The following is a 12,678-nucleotide window of genomic DNA, read 5'->3' on the forward strand; positions in this document are numbered from 1 at the left end:
AATATTTTTTCCTAAAAGTATTTTATTCCTATAGCAAAATACATGTTATTTACAGTAAAAATTATTTCTCTAACAATTTTAAAATGCTCTACATATTTTAAAATTTTAAATCCAATATCAACTACTTAAATTATATTATATTTAAGATTATAAAATTATAAATGTTAACGCTATTTTACAATTTTCTTGAAAAATAGTATCGTTGGTTTAATATTTAAAAACTAAAACTAAAAAGTAGTTTAAAAGTATTCCAAATACTTTATTCAGAATAGTATTTTTGTGAAGTATTATAATACATATTCTAAATACTATTTTTGTAATTAGGTATTCGTGTATTTATTCCAAATACTTTTTAAAAGTATTTTATCCAAGTTTACCTTTTTGATTGTAAACACGTCTTAAGTTTCTATAATTCTATAAGTGAATATTGTTCACCGATTAATGTGTGAAATAAATATATAGTACGTACGTAAAAATACAATCGAGATCGAGATGTAATTGAGAGTTAAAATTTAACGATTAGTACCTAATTAATAGGGCTCGGAAGTTGTAGGAGCTAAAAAATTGCAAAATATGCATTAAAAATGTTAAATATGCAAAAATATTATTCTGAACTCCAAAAATATGCGCACTTCACCTACTAACTTGTTTTGACTAATTATATAACATGACTGCATGAGTTAAATTTGAAGTTTTATATTTTATCATATGCATTAAACTATACATATGATAGTCATTATTCATTAATCAACATCAAAAATGACTTATTATACTAATTATATAATATATTATATATAATTAAACTAATATATACTATATAGTATATACTGCAAGCCATTAAGTTACCTAGTTGAATACTTAGACTTTTTATTTTTTTCCTTATTTAAATTTTCAAATTTTTAATTTAATCACTTACATGTTTAGAAATGATAATTATTAAACATAATCATTACAAATTGTATGCATGACAAAACAAGAGTTTTATTTAATCTATAAACAACCATAGACAAAATTTTATGATGAGTTTTTTTTGTTTATTGTTGTATTAATACTAAATGTATAATTTTCTCATACAACTATAATTGTTTTTTTCTTTTTATCTTTCTATTTAAGCTTTGTTTAGCACTAAGTTTCGATGTTATTACAAAACATATTTTACCTATTAACAATAATTAATTATATTGTAATCATAACATTAAACTGTTGATTTTGTAGCATATTATTTATATGTGTTAAGATTACAATTATAGTACTTTCTTTGATTATCATGATTCGCATATTTTACAATGCTATCTATATTTATTTTGTTTACTATTCGTTCAATATATATATTTTAGGAATGTAATGTATTATGAATAGTTAAAAAATGATAAAAATATAAATTATTTTATATTTTATAGCTTACCTACATAGTACCTATTTTACTGGATAGTCTAAATGTTAAAAAAAATTTTGAAAAATAATTTATTAACTGACTTTAAAATAATATAAAGCAACTTTAATTAAATATCACATAATATATTAGTACCAATTGCATCCTGTATAGGCTTTCTAATGCAAAATTTAATTTATGTGTACTATAAAATAATATAATTAAAATGGTTGTAAAAATAAAATGATTCAACACAAAAATTCATTAAATCGCAGTTAAGGTTATAATTATAATTGTAAAACATTTTAATTAGTTAAAACATTGAATAATGTGTTGATCATATTTTATTGAGTTTAAATTGATTAATAACTAACTTAGTATTTTGCATATTAAATTACCTTTTAGTTTACTCTTAAATATAAAATAAATATGATAGAAAGGTATGAAAATTTTTTTAAATATTCCAATATATTCATATTTACTACTACCTAATTCCTACTATAGAGTTTATTTCTATATTGTACTCTATAAATATTAAATAGTCAATAATCATAGGGTAATTAATTAGTTTATTAGTATGAGAACCTAATTAAAAAATGTTATTATGTGTTGACTAACAAAGTACCTAATGTGATATTACCTAATAATTTCAGAATGTATTACAAAATCTTACCTAAATTAGGTAAACATAATATTTTTAACAAAAGTAATATTTTATTCATTTAACTACGACGCATAATGTATGGTTATATCTCAACGTACTTATATATTAGGTATGTATAATTACTATAAATTAGTATAGACTAAAAATTAAAAGTATACTAATATAAATCACTTATTCAATACTTTAGGTCCTTTTTAAATATGCGGCATACTACTAACTAACAAATTATGTGCTGGTATGATAATTACAAATACTAACGATGTATAATTTAGGTACTCAATGACATTAGAGCTATGAACTTTTACGAACTGCAAACAAACCGTGACGAAACGTTAACACCGTGTAACCGCGTTCAATATAATATTATACATTACCTATACCTGGCTAACTACAACTTATTAACTATAATATAATACCTAGTTGAAGATCTATACGTGCTTATACAATATGGTGCCTATCGATACGAAGTCATATATTATTATATATGGGTAACGACTTACCGATGACGAACGGCACCAAAGCGGCGGTACACCACCAACACCACCACGTCGTTATCGCCAGTCCACCGTGGCACGCGGTCGTCTTCGTCATCGTCGTCCGGCGAGCATTGAGAGATCGCAAAAAAAAAAAAATAATAATAATCGCTTGTTCGAAAATATCTGAAACAAACGCCAATTGAGTCGAGAAAATGAGTTCAAATGTTGGCGGTGGAGTCGCCACAGCTAATCAGATGTGCGTAAATCGCGACCATGTGTACCCGGCCGATTTGGTTCACGAGACGTGGGTCAGGCGTGGGCTCTTTCACGACACTGCCGACCCACAGCTGGTGTTACTGTTTGCTGCCGCTGCTGTCGACGGCGACGACGGCGAAACTACGAGTGCGAATTGCCTACACCCTCACAACCCCGAAATGCTGCCCCCGATACACAACCTCTCGGGGATACCCATCATACTCATATAGGGTGATTTTCGACGTTTATTCTACGCCCCGCTCCAATCACTATAATATAATCATACCTGTATAAGGTACAAACGTAGATTAATATTTAACATTATTACGATTTTGATGTATACCTACATTACCTGATGTATTTTCATATTTTCATCTACACATAGGTATAATATACATATAATGTGATATACAGTTGGTGATTAAATATAATAACAATGAAATTATAAGTGTAATTACTAGTCATAGTGCGAAGTTTTATAATTTTATAATTTTCAGGACAAAGCAAAGAGCATAAAAATAATAATTTAAGCTGTGGTAATCGCAACGACATCAACATTTTGGAAAGTAAGCGAGTTGTTGACACACACCACATGAGGTAACATGTGCAGAATTTCAGACATAAATATTTCTTTTAACTTCTTTTTTAGGACATGGGAGTATGGGACAAGCTATCAACCCAAGTATTAAAATTCTTCTGAATTGGTAGGTAAAGTTAAAAATTAAAAATATTAGTGTCTTTAATGAAAACATTTGTTATATATTCTTAGAATGCAAATAATTAATTGAATAAAAATGTTTTGTAATAGACTAATCAAACTTATTTTTTCAGCATAAAATAATTTCAGCATAATTGTTTTAGGCCGAAATCAATTTATATACAAAGTAATTCACCAAGCATACTCACTCCTTTTTTCTTTAATACTGAAATTATTCAAAATCTGAATTTTGGGATCTTTTAATACACTCAAAGACCATATTTCAAATTCTTGAGATATTTTTGCACCACTTAAGGAGTGTCTTGTAGCGATATAAACTATTGTTTTTCAAACAAGAACTCCAATTGTTTACTGTGACTTATTAGCGGGTAATTTTGATATATTGAAATTAAAATTCTATTGAGTAGTTTTTGAATTTTATATCATTGTATTCTTAGGATAAAAAGTTTAGATTCATAAGATATGTGGTGTATGGTGGATCTTAAAATATTAGTCTATAAATCTATTAACACAAATAATTTGTAGAAAGGACCTAAATATCATAAATACTAGTTCCAATAGTACGTGTATTTTATACTTTTACAAAACGATTTTTAAGGACTATTATCCTTAGTACAAAATTTTTAATAACTAAGAAACTATTTTTTTAAATTTTGATTTCGATTTGAATTATAGTTTTACAAATTTTTTTTATAAATTCAATATTAAATATATATTTTATATAGTATAGTCTATCATGTAATCGATCATATCTGATTGTTACTGCTGGGTGACTTCTCTCCTTATAATATATGTTCAGGTCACTGCATAATACATTACACGAGCTTACATAACCTTATTGTAAATATTATTACAGATTGTATATATTCCAATGAATGTAAAAAAAGAAAAGTTTTTAAGATTATTTTTAAAATGTTATGCTTTTTAATGAAAATAGATATTTTTTAAACGATTTTGAGGCAATTTCGAACCAGTAATAAGCTGTTAATTAGTTTTTGGTACCTTTTTATAAACTAAACATGTTATACATGTTATTTTACAATAACAAAACATTAACTAAAAAAATATTTTCATATGTATTGACTTTTAAAAATAATAAGTTTATAGACACTTATAAATGAATCACCTTGAATAGTTGTACTTAGCTATGATAAAACAAATTATTGAATTTAGAGAGAAAACTTTCACAAGTGGTTTCGGTCCTTGAGCTTGTGAAGAAGAAAATTAAGTCAATACTTCTGATGAAAACATTGATCAATTAGGTATTTGGTGTTTATACTTTATAGATACAACTCATAGACGATAAAATTATTTAAGTGAAGGTGAACTAACTTTACCTCCACTATTAATATGTTCAAATCAAAACTCAAAACCTGTTAAATTTTATCACATCTAGTATGAGTTGATAAATGTCCAAATAAACTTACGGACATTCAGATTAAGAACTTTGGTAGAGTATAACAATAATAATTAATGTCCATATTTTCTGTTTTAGTTTGAAATCGTTGAAAATTACTGAATAATAAACACCTATAAAAGTTTGTATATAAAAATGCAGAGCGGGTAAGAATTAATATAATTTATTTTCGATGTACAAGTTTGTTAATCCAATAATACTTACGACGGTATAACGGTATAACGGTCGCTTTTTTTTTAACTATTATAGTTTTTAAAGTTTAACTAAAAAATTGGTGTCGAGACTGCAATAGCGTTGAAAAAAAAAATTAAAAACACCATCATCACAGATAAAATTACTTCGATGCAGATTTTTTTTCCTTCATATTCTATATATTATACACCTAAATATACCTATACGTTTTATAAAAAATTAGGACATGGAATAAATTGTTTTTTTTTTTACTTATTGCACATCATAATATCAAATTTAAACTTAAAACTAAAAACTTTTGACATTGTAAATTTAAAAAATTTTAAGTCCTGCGTTTCTATAAATAGTAGGTAGGTATAAACAATCGTTATAACGTATATTCCTACGTGCTATCGTATAATAATTATGTAACAAATAATTCAAATTTCATTATAATAATATGTATCTACCTAAGCAGTAGGCATAACATTTTTATAATGTTTCAAGCGTTTTAAAAAATAACGAGAAATGAAAAATAAAACATCACAATGCTCTGTACTCAAAATGCCTAGGTACGTCATGACTTTTCAAAATTTCTGATGTAACACTCCGTATATACTGTACGGTGTTCATTACCTACATATATACATGGCCTACAATAGTATTCCATAGGGAATAGGGATACACACATTTTGCCACAAACAATCTCGTGGTGTCGAGACACGGTACTACGCTTCTACGAATACACCTGTCAGATCGGAGAAACCAAATTACAGTTTCTGGTCTTATCACACGTCGTGGTTTTGTTCCTTATATCCGTATCTAACTACATACTAAATACCAATTTCAACGTTATAGTATGTTGATAGCTTTGCGAAACTTGTGGCGGTGGCCGTAAGTATATTTGAAGTACGAAAATTACTAAAAATCGTGATGGGTTAGTTTACCTATGGTTTACCTGGTTGGTTTACCTATAATATGATATAGATATATTAACTATACACACGATATAGGGATCTATAAGTTTAATGTATATCATCTATGACATTGGTACCATAACTTCAATGTATATAATTGATTCTAAAACAATACATTTCAAAAACACAATTAGAGCACGTCAATTACAGGTACTTCAAAAATGAAACTTTTATTTTGAAATTTTGACAGTTGAAATAATTTCATTAATTTTTGGTGCATATTTATTTACAATTTTTTTTTCCAAGTAATTCAAAATATTATTTCAAAGAGTTTTATCAAGTTCAAATGTGCAATGAAAATTTAACAGTTGTACAAAAATTGAAAGTATAATTTCACATAATCTCAGCTTATTATATAGTCAGTCGAGTCGTGGCAGCTCTTCAGAGCAGACGTACCTAGTGGTCGGTAGCTCTCCAGAGGAAGTCACTATCCAAGGCATCGTCAAATCCGTGCGCGAGGTGTGTTCTAAACCACGCCCAGCGTCCAAAAGCAGCAGCCACACGCACGCAGGCGTAACCACGCCCAGCGGCCAACCACGTCCGTTCCCGTGCGCGCAGGCGCACCAAACCACGCCCAGTGACCAACCACGAGGCTCTCCGCGTGCACATGCGCAGATACCTAGCCGTTGGCTACTAGACCTCGTGTGCGACCACCAAGACAACAGTTCAGCCGGGACAGTGAACAAGACAAGTCGGACCAACAAACAGGCAGCCGAAGACAACACATTGCACCAGCGACCCGGGGCTCGGGCCCTTGGTAGCACAATGTCTTACACCAGCTCGGACGGTGAAATGGACCTCACTAACCGGGTCGTGGCGGCAATGACTGGTGCAGACGCCCTCAGTTGGAGCTCCGGCGCCCCGTTCGAGCCTGAGAAAAAAAAGATGAAGACCACAGAGACCTCCCAAGCCACCTTGGAACCACCTCAGGTCAACGGGAGCGTCTGGTGCGTGAGACTCAGAGAAAAACTGAACAAAACGAGGTCCATTCTTAAAGCAGCCGCCTCCGATACCAAGAAAATCATCGAAAAAACAGCGGACGTTTCCTTGAAGGGATACTTACATAGCCTGCTAGTTCAAACTGATGAGGCGCACCAAACGGTAGATTCCCTTCTCTCGAAGAAGGGGAATGTGCTGAACCTACCAGAGTTCGGACCACTTCACAGAGAACATACCAGCAACAAGAAAGTCTCCACTGCTGATGCCTCCACGGACATGATTCTGACCCCAGGTTATTGGGATAGTCACGTGGTCATAGAGTCGAAGGCGGTAACTGCTCGTAGAAGAACACGGAAACCAAAGTTGCCAAGCGGCCAGCTCCCGCAGGAAGTACAGACGGACGTCGCGATGGAAACTGACACGGAAGACTGGTCCCAAGTCGTCAGCCGACGCACCGGGAAAAATCTGACGACGGCAGCGCGTCAGCCCACCGCCGGCTCCCGCTCGCAGCCTTCAGGTTTTTCCAAAAAACCACCAGCGATACTCATTAAAAATGCCGACGGGAAGAGTTACAGAGACACAGTATTGGCGGTACGCAATTGTGGCCTGACCAGAGCAGAGATCGGCACCAGCGTCACCATGAGACAGACGCGGGATGGATGTCTTCTTCTGGAGCTTCCCAAAGGAGGAAACTCAGTCACAGCAGCCAAACACATAGTCTCAGCCATGTCGCTAAAGCTAGGAGACACCGTGGGTAAAGTTCTTCAGCTCGGCGTACAAGTGGAGGTCGAGGTGCTGGACATCGACGCAGCCGCCACCGCAACAGAAGTTTTGGAGGCTCTCCGTAACGCCATCCCTGGTCAAGGCGACCCAACCGTCAAGATCGACCGGGACGTAGTCAGTGATGTCAGGATATGGGGCACACGATCTGGACAACAGATTGCCACGGCAAAAATGCCTAAACACGTTGCCACCCAAATATCCAGAGTTCCGATCGGGTGGACCATGTGCCGGGTCCGACCCAGGACGCAGCCACCAGAGAGGTGCTTCAGGTGCCAGGCCTTCGGACACAACGCCAGGACCTGCACAGCAGAAGACAGGACTGGCGCCTGCTGGAAATGCGGTGTGATAGGCCACTCCATGAAGAACTGTACCGAGGCGGACGACCGTTGCATAGCGTGTGAAAACGCCGGACTGCAGAAGGTCACGCATAAGCCGGGCTCGGGCGCATGCGCTGCCAGGAAACAGTCGGGTGGAGCAAAGACGTCAGATGATTAGTTTCCTGCAAATTAATCTCAACGCAAATTGGTCAGCGGAGCAGCTCATGGCACAGACGGCGGACGAGATCGGGGCGGACATCCTCATTGTGTCTGAACCAGCTACCAATCACGGGCACGAAGATCGATGGTGCTTCAGCGCCGACCGCAAAGCCGCCGTGGGAACATCGTGTCACACAGCACTCAGCCACGATGGCCGGGGCTCCGGCAACGGGTTTGCTTGGCTCTCTTTCCGTGAGCTGACCGTTTTTAGCTGCTACTTCAGACCTGGGGCCACACTGCTGGACTACGGACTCTTCCTCGACGACCTCGAAGCGGCGATCCGCGCTAGGGGAAATGCCTCGATTATCCTGGCTGGTGATTTCAATGCCTGGAACATCGAATGGGGCTCGAGGACTAACAACCCTAGAGGCGGTCCGTTGTCCGATCTCGCCACCAGCCTAGGACTGATCCTGGCCAACTCGGGTACCACGCCCACCTTCGTGAGAGGGGCAGCCACCTCAATAATAGACGTCACATTTTACCGAGGTGTCAACGTTACGGGATGGCATGTACCTGAAACGGAAACCCTGAGTGACCACAATTACGTCTGCTTCAGCACGGCGAATCAGGCCCAGGCCCAAGTTCAAGCCGAACTCCCCGCCCATGCCCACCCTGGCTGGTCCGTGAAGAAGTTGAACGTTGACGCCTTGCGCGGTCACCTCAGCACCACGCGCCTAGGAGCCACAGTCGGACCCATATGCGTTGAGAAAGCCCTGTCCTCGGCGAATTCGCTTGACACTTTCCTGTTCGGCACCTGTGAGGCATCAATGCCCAGAAAAAAAACGGGTCCCCAGGGCAGGCGACAAGTGTACTGGTGGTCGGAGGAGATCGCTGAGCTGCGGCGGCAATCCCTGGCCCTCCGCAGGCGCTACCAAGCCTGCCTCAGACACGTAAACCAGCCTGGCGTCCAGGAAGCGAGGTACTTCTACATCGCTGCAAAAAGAAAGCTTCGCATAGCCATCCGAGAGGCGAAGAGCAAATCCTGGGCTGACCTCTGCGCTCAGATCGACTCCGACCCCTGGGGTAGACCATATAAACTCGTAATGAAGAAACTAGGCTCCCGCAACCCAGCCGCGGACTCCAGGGGCAGAGAGGCTGTCATCGCCGATTTCCTGTTCCCGGCAGCCCCCGTCACGGATTGGAGCTTGGCTCCTTCCGCAGCGGTGCACAACATCTTTCAGGCGTTTGACCCGGTGCTGAACACGATAGAGTTTACCAGAATCATTCCGGAATTCAAGCCAGAAGAACTCAGCAGAGCAGTCAACAGACTCGCATCGGGCAAGTCAGCTGGACCTTCGGGAATTCCCAATGAGATCCTCAGGGCTACCGTGTCCGCCCAGCCCAGCGCAGTCCTTAGCGTTTTCAATGACTGCCTCGACGCGCTGACGTTTCCAACATGTTGGAAGAGGGCACGGCTGGTGCTGCTCCGTAAGGGCCCAGACAAACCTCCGGACGCCCCGTCGAGCTATAGGCCGATCTGCATGTTAGACACCCCAGGCAAGTTGCTCGAGAGGCTCCTTCTTCAAAGACTCGAGGATCATCTGGACGAGCACGGGGGACGAAGAAGAGCCCCTAACCAGTTTGGCTTCAGGAAAGGATTCAGCACGGAGTGTGCAATTGGCAAGGTACTCGGCATCGCCGCACAGGCAGCCACCACCCCGAGAAAGAAAAGTATCTGTGTTTTGGTGACTCTGGACGTCAGGAATGCCTTCAATTCTTTGAGGTGGCCTGTAATCGATGCAGCTTTGAGGCACATCAACACCCCGGAGTACCTGGTGGAGATGCTTCGGTCTTGGCTGACTGATAGAACGCTGCTGACTGGTGAAGAGATGGCGGAGAGGCCGGTGACCTGCGGAGTGCCGCAGGGCTCCGTTCTTGGCCCAGCCTTGTGGAACGTCGCGTATGATTCCCTCCTGACGATGGACACGCCACCCGGGGTGCAGCTCGTCGGCTTCGCGGACGATCTCGCGGTCGTGGGAATGGCCGTGACCGGGCAGCAACTCGAAGACGCAATCAATCCCACACTCATGGCCATTGACGACTGGATGCGTAGCAGGGGCCTGGAGTTGGCTCATCAGAAGAGTGAAGCGGTGATCCTGTCTCGGAGACGGGCGTTTGTCCCACCTCGACTGACGATCAACGGCCACCTGATCCCACTGCGAAATGAAATCAGGTACCTCGGGGTCATTCTGGACAAGCGTCTGACTTTTGCAGCCCACACGAACACTGTCGCAACGAAGGCAGCCCGCTCGGCCGCTGCTCTGTCCAGGCTTATGCCGAACATAGGTGGACCGGTTCAGTGGAAGAGGAGGCTGCTAGCGTCCGTTGTAGAAAGTCAGTTGTTGTACGCCGCTCCTGTCTGGATCTCCACCATCACAGACGTCGCCAGAACGAGAGCGATCTTGATCCGTCCACAGAGGACCGCCGCCATGAGGGTGATCCGGTCCTACCGCACCGTGTCGGACCAGGCCGCTCTGGTTCTGGCCTGCATGCCGCCCGCCGATCTGCTCGGATTGGAAAGACGCAGTATCAGGTCCCGACTACGCGACGTTTTGGAACCCGGCGAACAACGACCTTCCAAAGCAACCGCAAAAAGCGAAGCGAGAAACGCTACGATCGGTGCCTGGCAGGCTAGATGGCAAGCAACCTCAAAAGCCGCATGGACGCGCTGCGTCATCCCTGACTTGGGGAGATGGCTGGGGAGGACCGTCCCGTGGGTGCCTCTGACGTTCCACATGACACAGGCACTCACGGGCCATGGTTGTTTCCAGTGGTACCTCCATCGTATGGGCAGGGCCACCAGTCCACGTTGCTGGCAGTGTGCAGACGACTCGGACACCGCCGAACACACATTATTCCAGTGCGTCTACTGGGAAGGATTTCGGGAAGCTCTAACCTCCCGGCTAGGTCGTCGTCCGAACACCATCGACGTGCCCGACATAATCTGCGGTCCAGTGTTCGAGACTCTGCCGCTGGACCCAATCGATAGGCAAGCGGTTCTCATAGAAGCCGAGGAAATTTTTAAACTTTTTTACCGTATGGTGGAAAACATCCTTACCACGAAGGAGGATGAGGAAAGGCGTCGTCAGGCCACAGAAAGACCTCCGAATTCACCGAACTAATTAAAATTACGCATACCTATAGTTAAGTTTCAAAAAAATGTAGCCGAAGGCAAGTTCTTTACTATTGTACAACATCCATTGTAATAGCTAGCGAACGGGAGACTGGCCCGTCGCAGCTACTAAATGTGTAATTGGTTATTTTTATCAATAAACGATGGGGGCCGGAGGAGAAGTATTGGCACCATGGTTCCTCCTCCGGTTCTCGATACTAACGAAAAAAAAAAAAAAAAAAAGCTTATTATATAGTTTTATACATAAATGTTTAAAATGAACAATATAGCCCCAAGAGCTGTAATGATGTTGTTCACCGATAAAAACCATCTCCAAAAATTCATTCTCATTTAAATATTAATTAGTCTTAGTTTTATTTTTTTATTTTTTTTTATTCATGGTTAAGCATCAACAACTTACTATGGTTGTTAGCTTATAACGATATGAATATTACCTAGTTAAACAACAATAAATACATAGAATTCACTAGATTAAATTATAGTTTATACATATCAATATGTTTGGGAAATGAAATAATTCCATGGCTGATGTCGTCAATGGTGCACAAAGCTTCGAAGAGGCTGTCTGGAATTATAAGGCTACTTCTGATTTCCACGTGGTTTCCACAATTCACAATGAGGTGTTAATTATTAAACTTCCTAAAATATCAAAATAAATGTTAAATCGATTTTTGAAAAAAATAAATTAAAAATTGAAAGTTATTTTGTGGTTATAAGTAAGTATGTTGGCTAATATCAATAATATCATAGAGCTTTTTTATACCCCTAATTATTCAATAAATTAGATTGGTTCTGCGGGAAATTCTATGTGTTTCAACAATTTAATTGAAATTTAATTTATTTTGGTATAACTGTGTATAACATAGATATATTTATGGTCAGTTATTGGATGTTATTTACAGTCAAATTTTTTGATTTCAACTGCACATAAATATAAACACAATCGCTTTGTATTTTTGAATATCACTGCAAGACCATTTTAATGAATGACGATATGATTATATATGATTCACAGCAAAAAATATTTTTAGTACACTTTTAACTTAAAAATAAATTACACTACTAGCTATATATGTTTTAATTTGTTTGACACTTCACAATATCGTACTTAAGCATGGATACGAATAAATCAAATCTCTAAAAAAATGTTAACACAAATGGGTTTTGTAATGACATCTGATCAATCGCAAGTATTACTACATTTATTCTTAATTAAGTATATAAATTAATTATAAAA

At 38.8% G+C, this 12,678-nt stretch overlaps 2 protein-coding genes across 2 annotated transcripts in view; one reads left to right on the forward strand and one right to left on the reverse strand.

Moving 5' to 3' along the window:
* LOC107162676 (uncharacterized) overlaps positions 1-2,889 on the reverse strand; it is a 98,969-nt gene extending 96,080 nt beyond the window's left edge. The window contains exon 1 of the mRNA XM_089224273.1: positions 2,537-2,889. Within this exon, the coding sequence (XP_089080399.1) occupies positions 2,537-2,627 (91 nt within the window). The 5' untranslated portion in view covers positions 2,628-2,889. The remainder of the gene's footprint in view (positions 1-2,536) is intronic.
* On the forward strand, positions 2,725-3,515 carry LOC149057849 (uncharacterized). Its single transcript, XM_089223509.1, has 3 exons — positions 2,725-2,914; positions 3,265-3,333; positions 3,417-3,515. Exons 1-3 carry the CDS (start codon positions 2,725-2,727, stop codon positions 3,473-3,475), a joined length of 318 nt encoding a protein of 105 aa, XP_089079635.1. The 3' UTR covers positions 3,476-3,515.
* Positions 3,516-12,678: the final 9,163 nt, after the last annotated feature.

This window comes from Diuraphis noxia, unplaced genomic scaffold, assembly GCF_037042655.1.
Source record: "Diuraphis noxia isolate RWA-SAM2 unplaced genomic scaffold, SU_Dnox_SAM2 contig0003, whole genome shotgun sequence".
NCBI lineage: Eukaryota > Metazoa > Arthropoda > Insecta > Hemiptera > Aphididae > Diuraphis > Diuraphis noxia.

Bases quoted from the DNA above. Each gene is read 5' to 3' on its own strand.
- LOC149057849 (XM_089223509.1), top strand. From the start codon at position 2,725: ATGAGTTCAAATGTTGGCGGTGGAGTCGCCACAGCTAATCAGATGTGC. The intron at 2,915-3,264 runs GTGCGAATTGCC...TATAATTTTCAG, and splicing joins CGACGACGGCGAAACTACGA to GACAAAGCAAAGAGCATAAA. The intron at 3,334-3,416 runs GTAAGCGAGTTG...CTTCTTTTTTAG, and splicing joins CGACATCAACATTTTGGAAA to GACATGGGAGTATGGGACAA.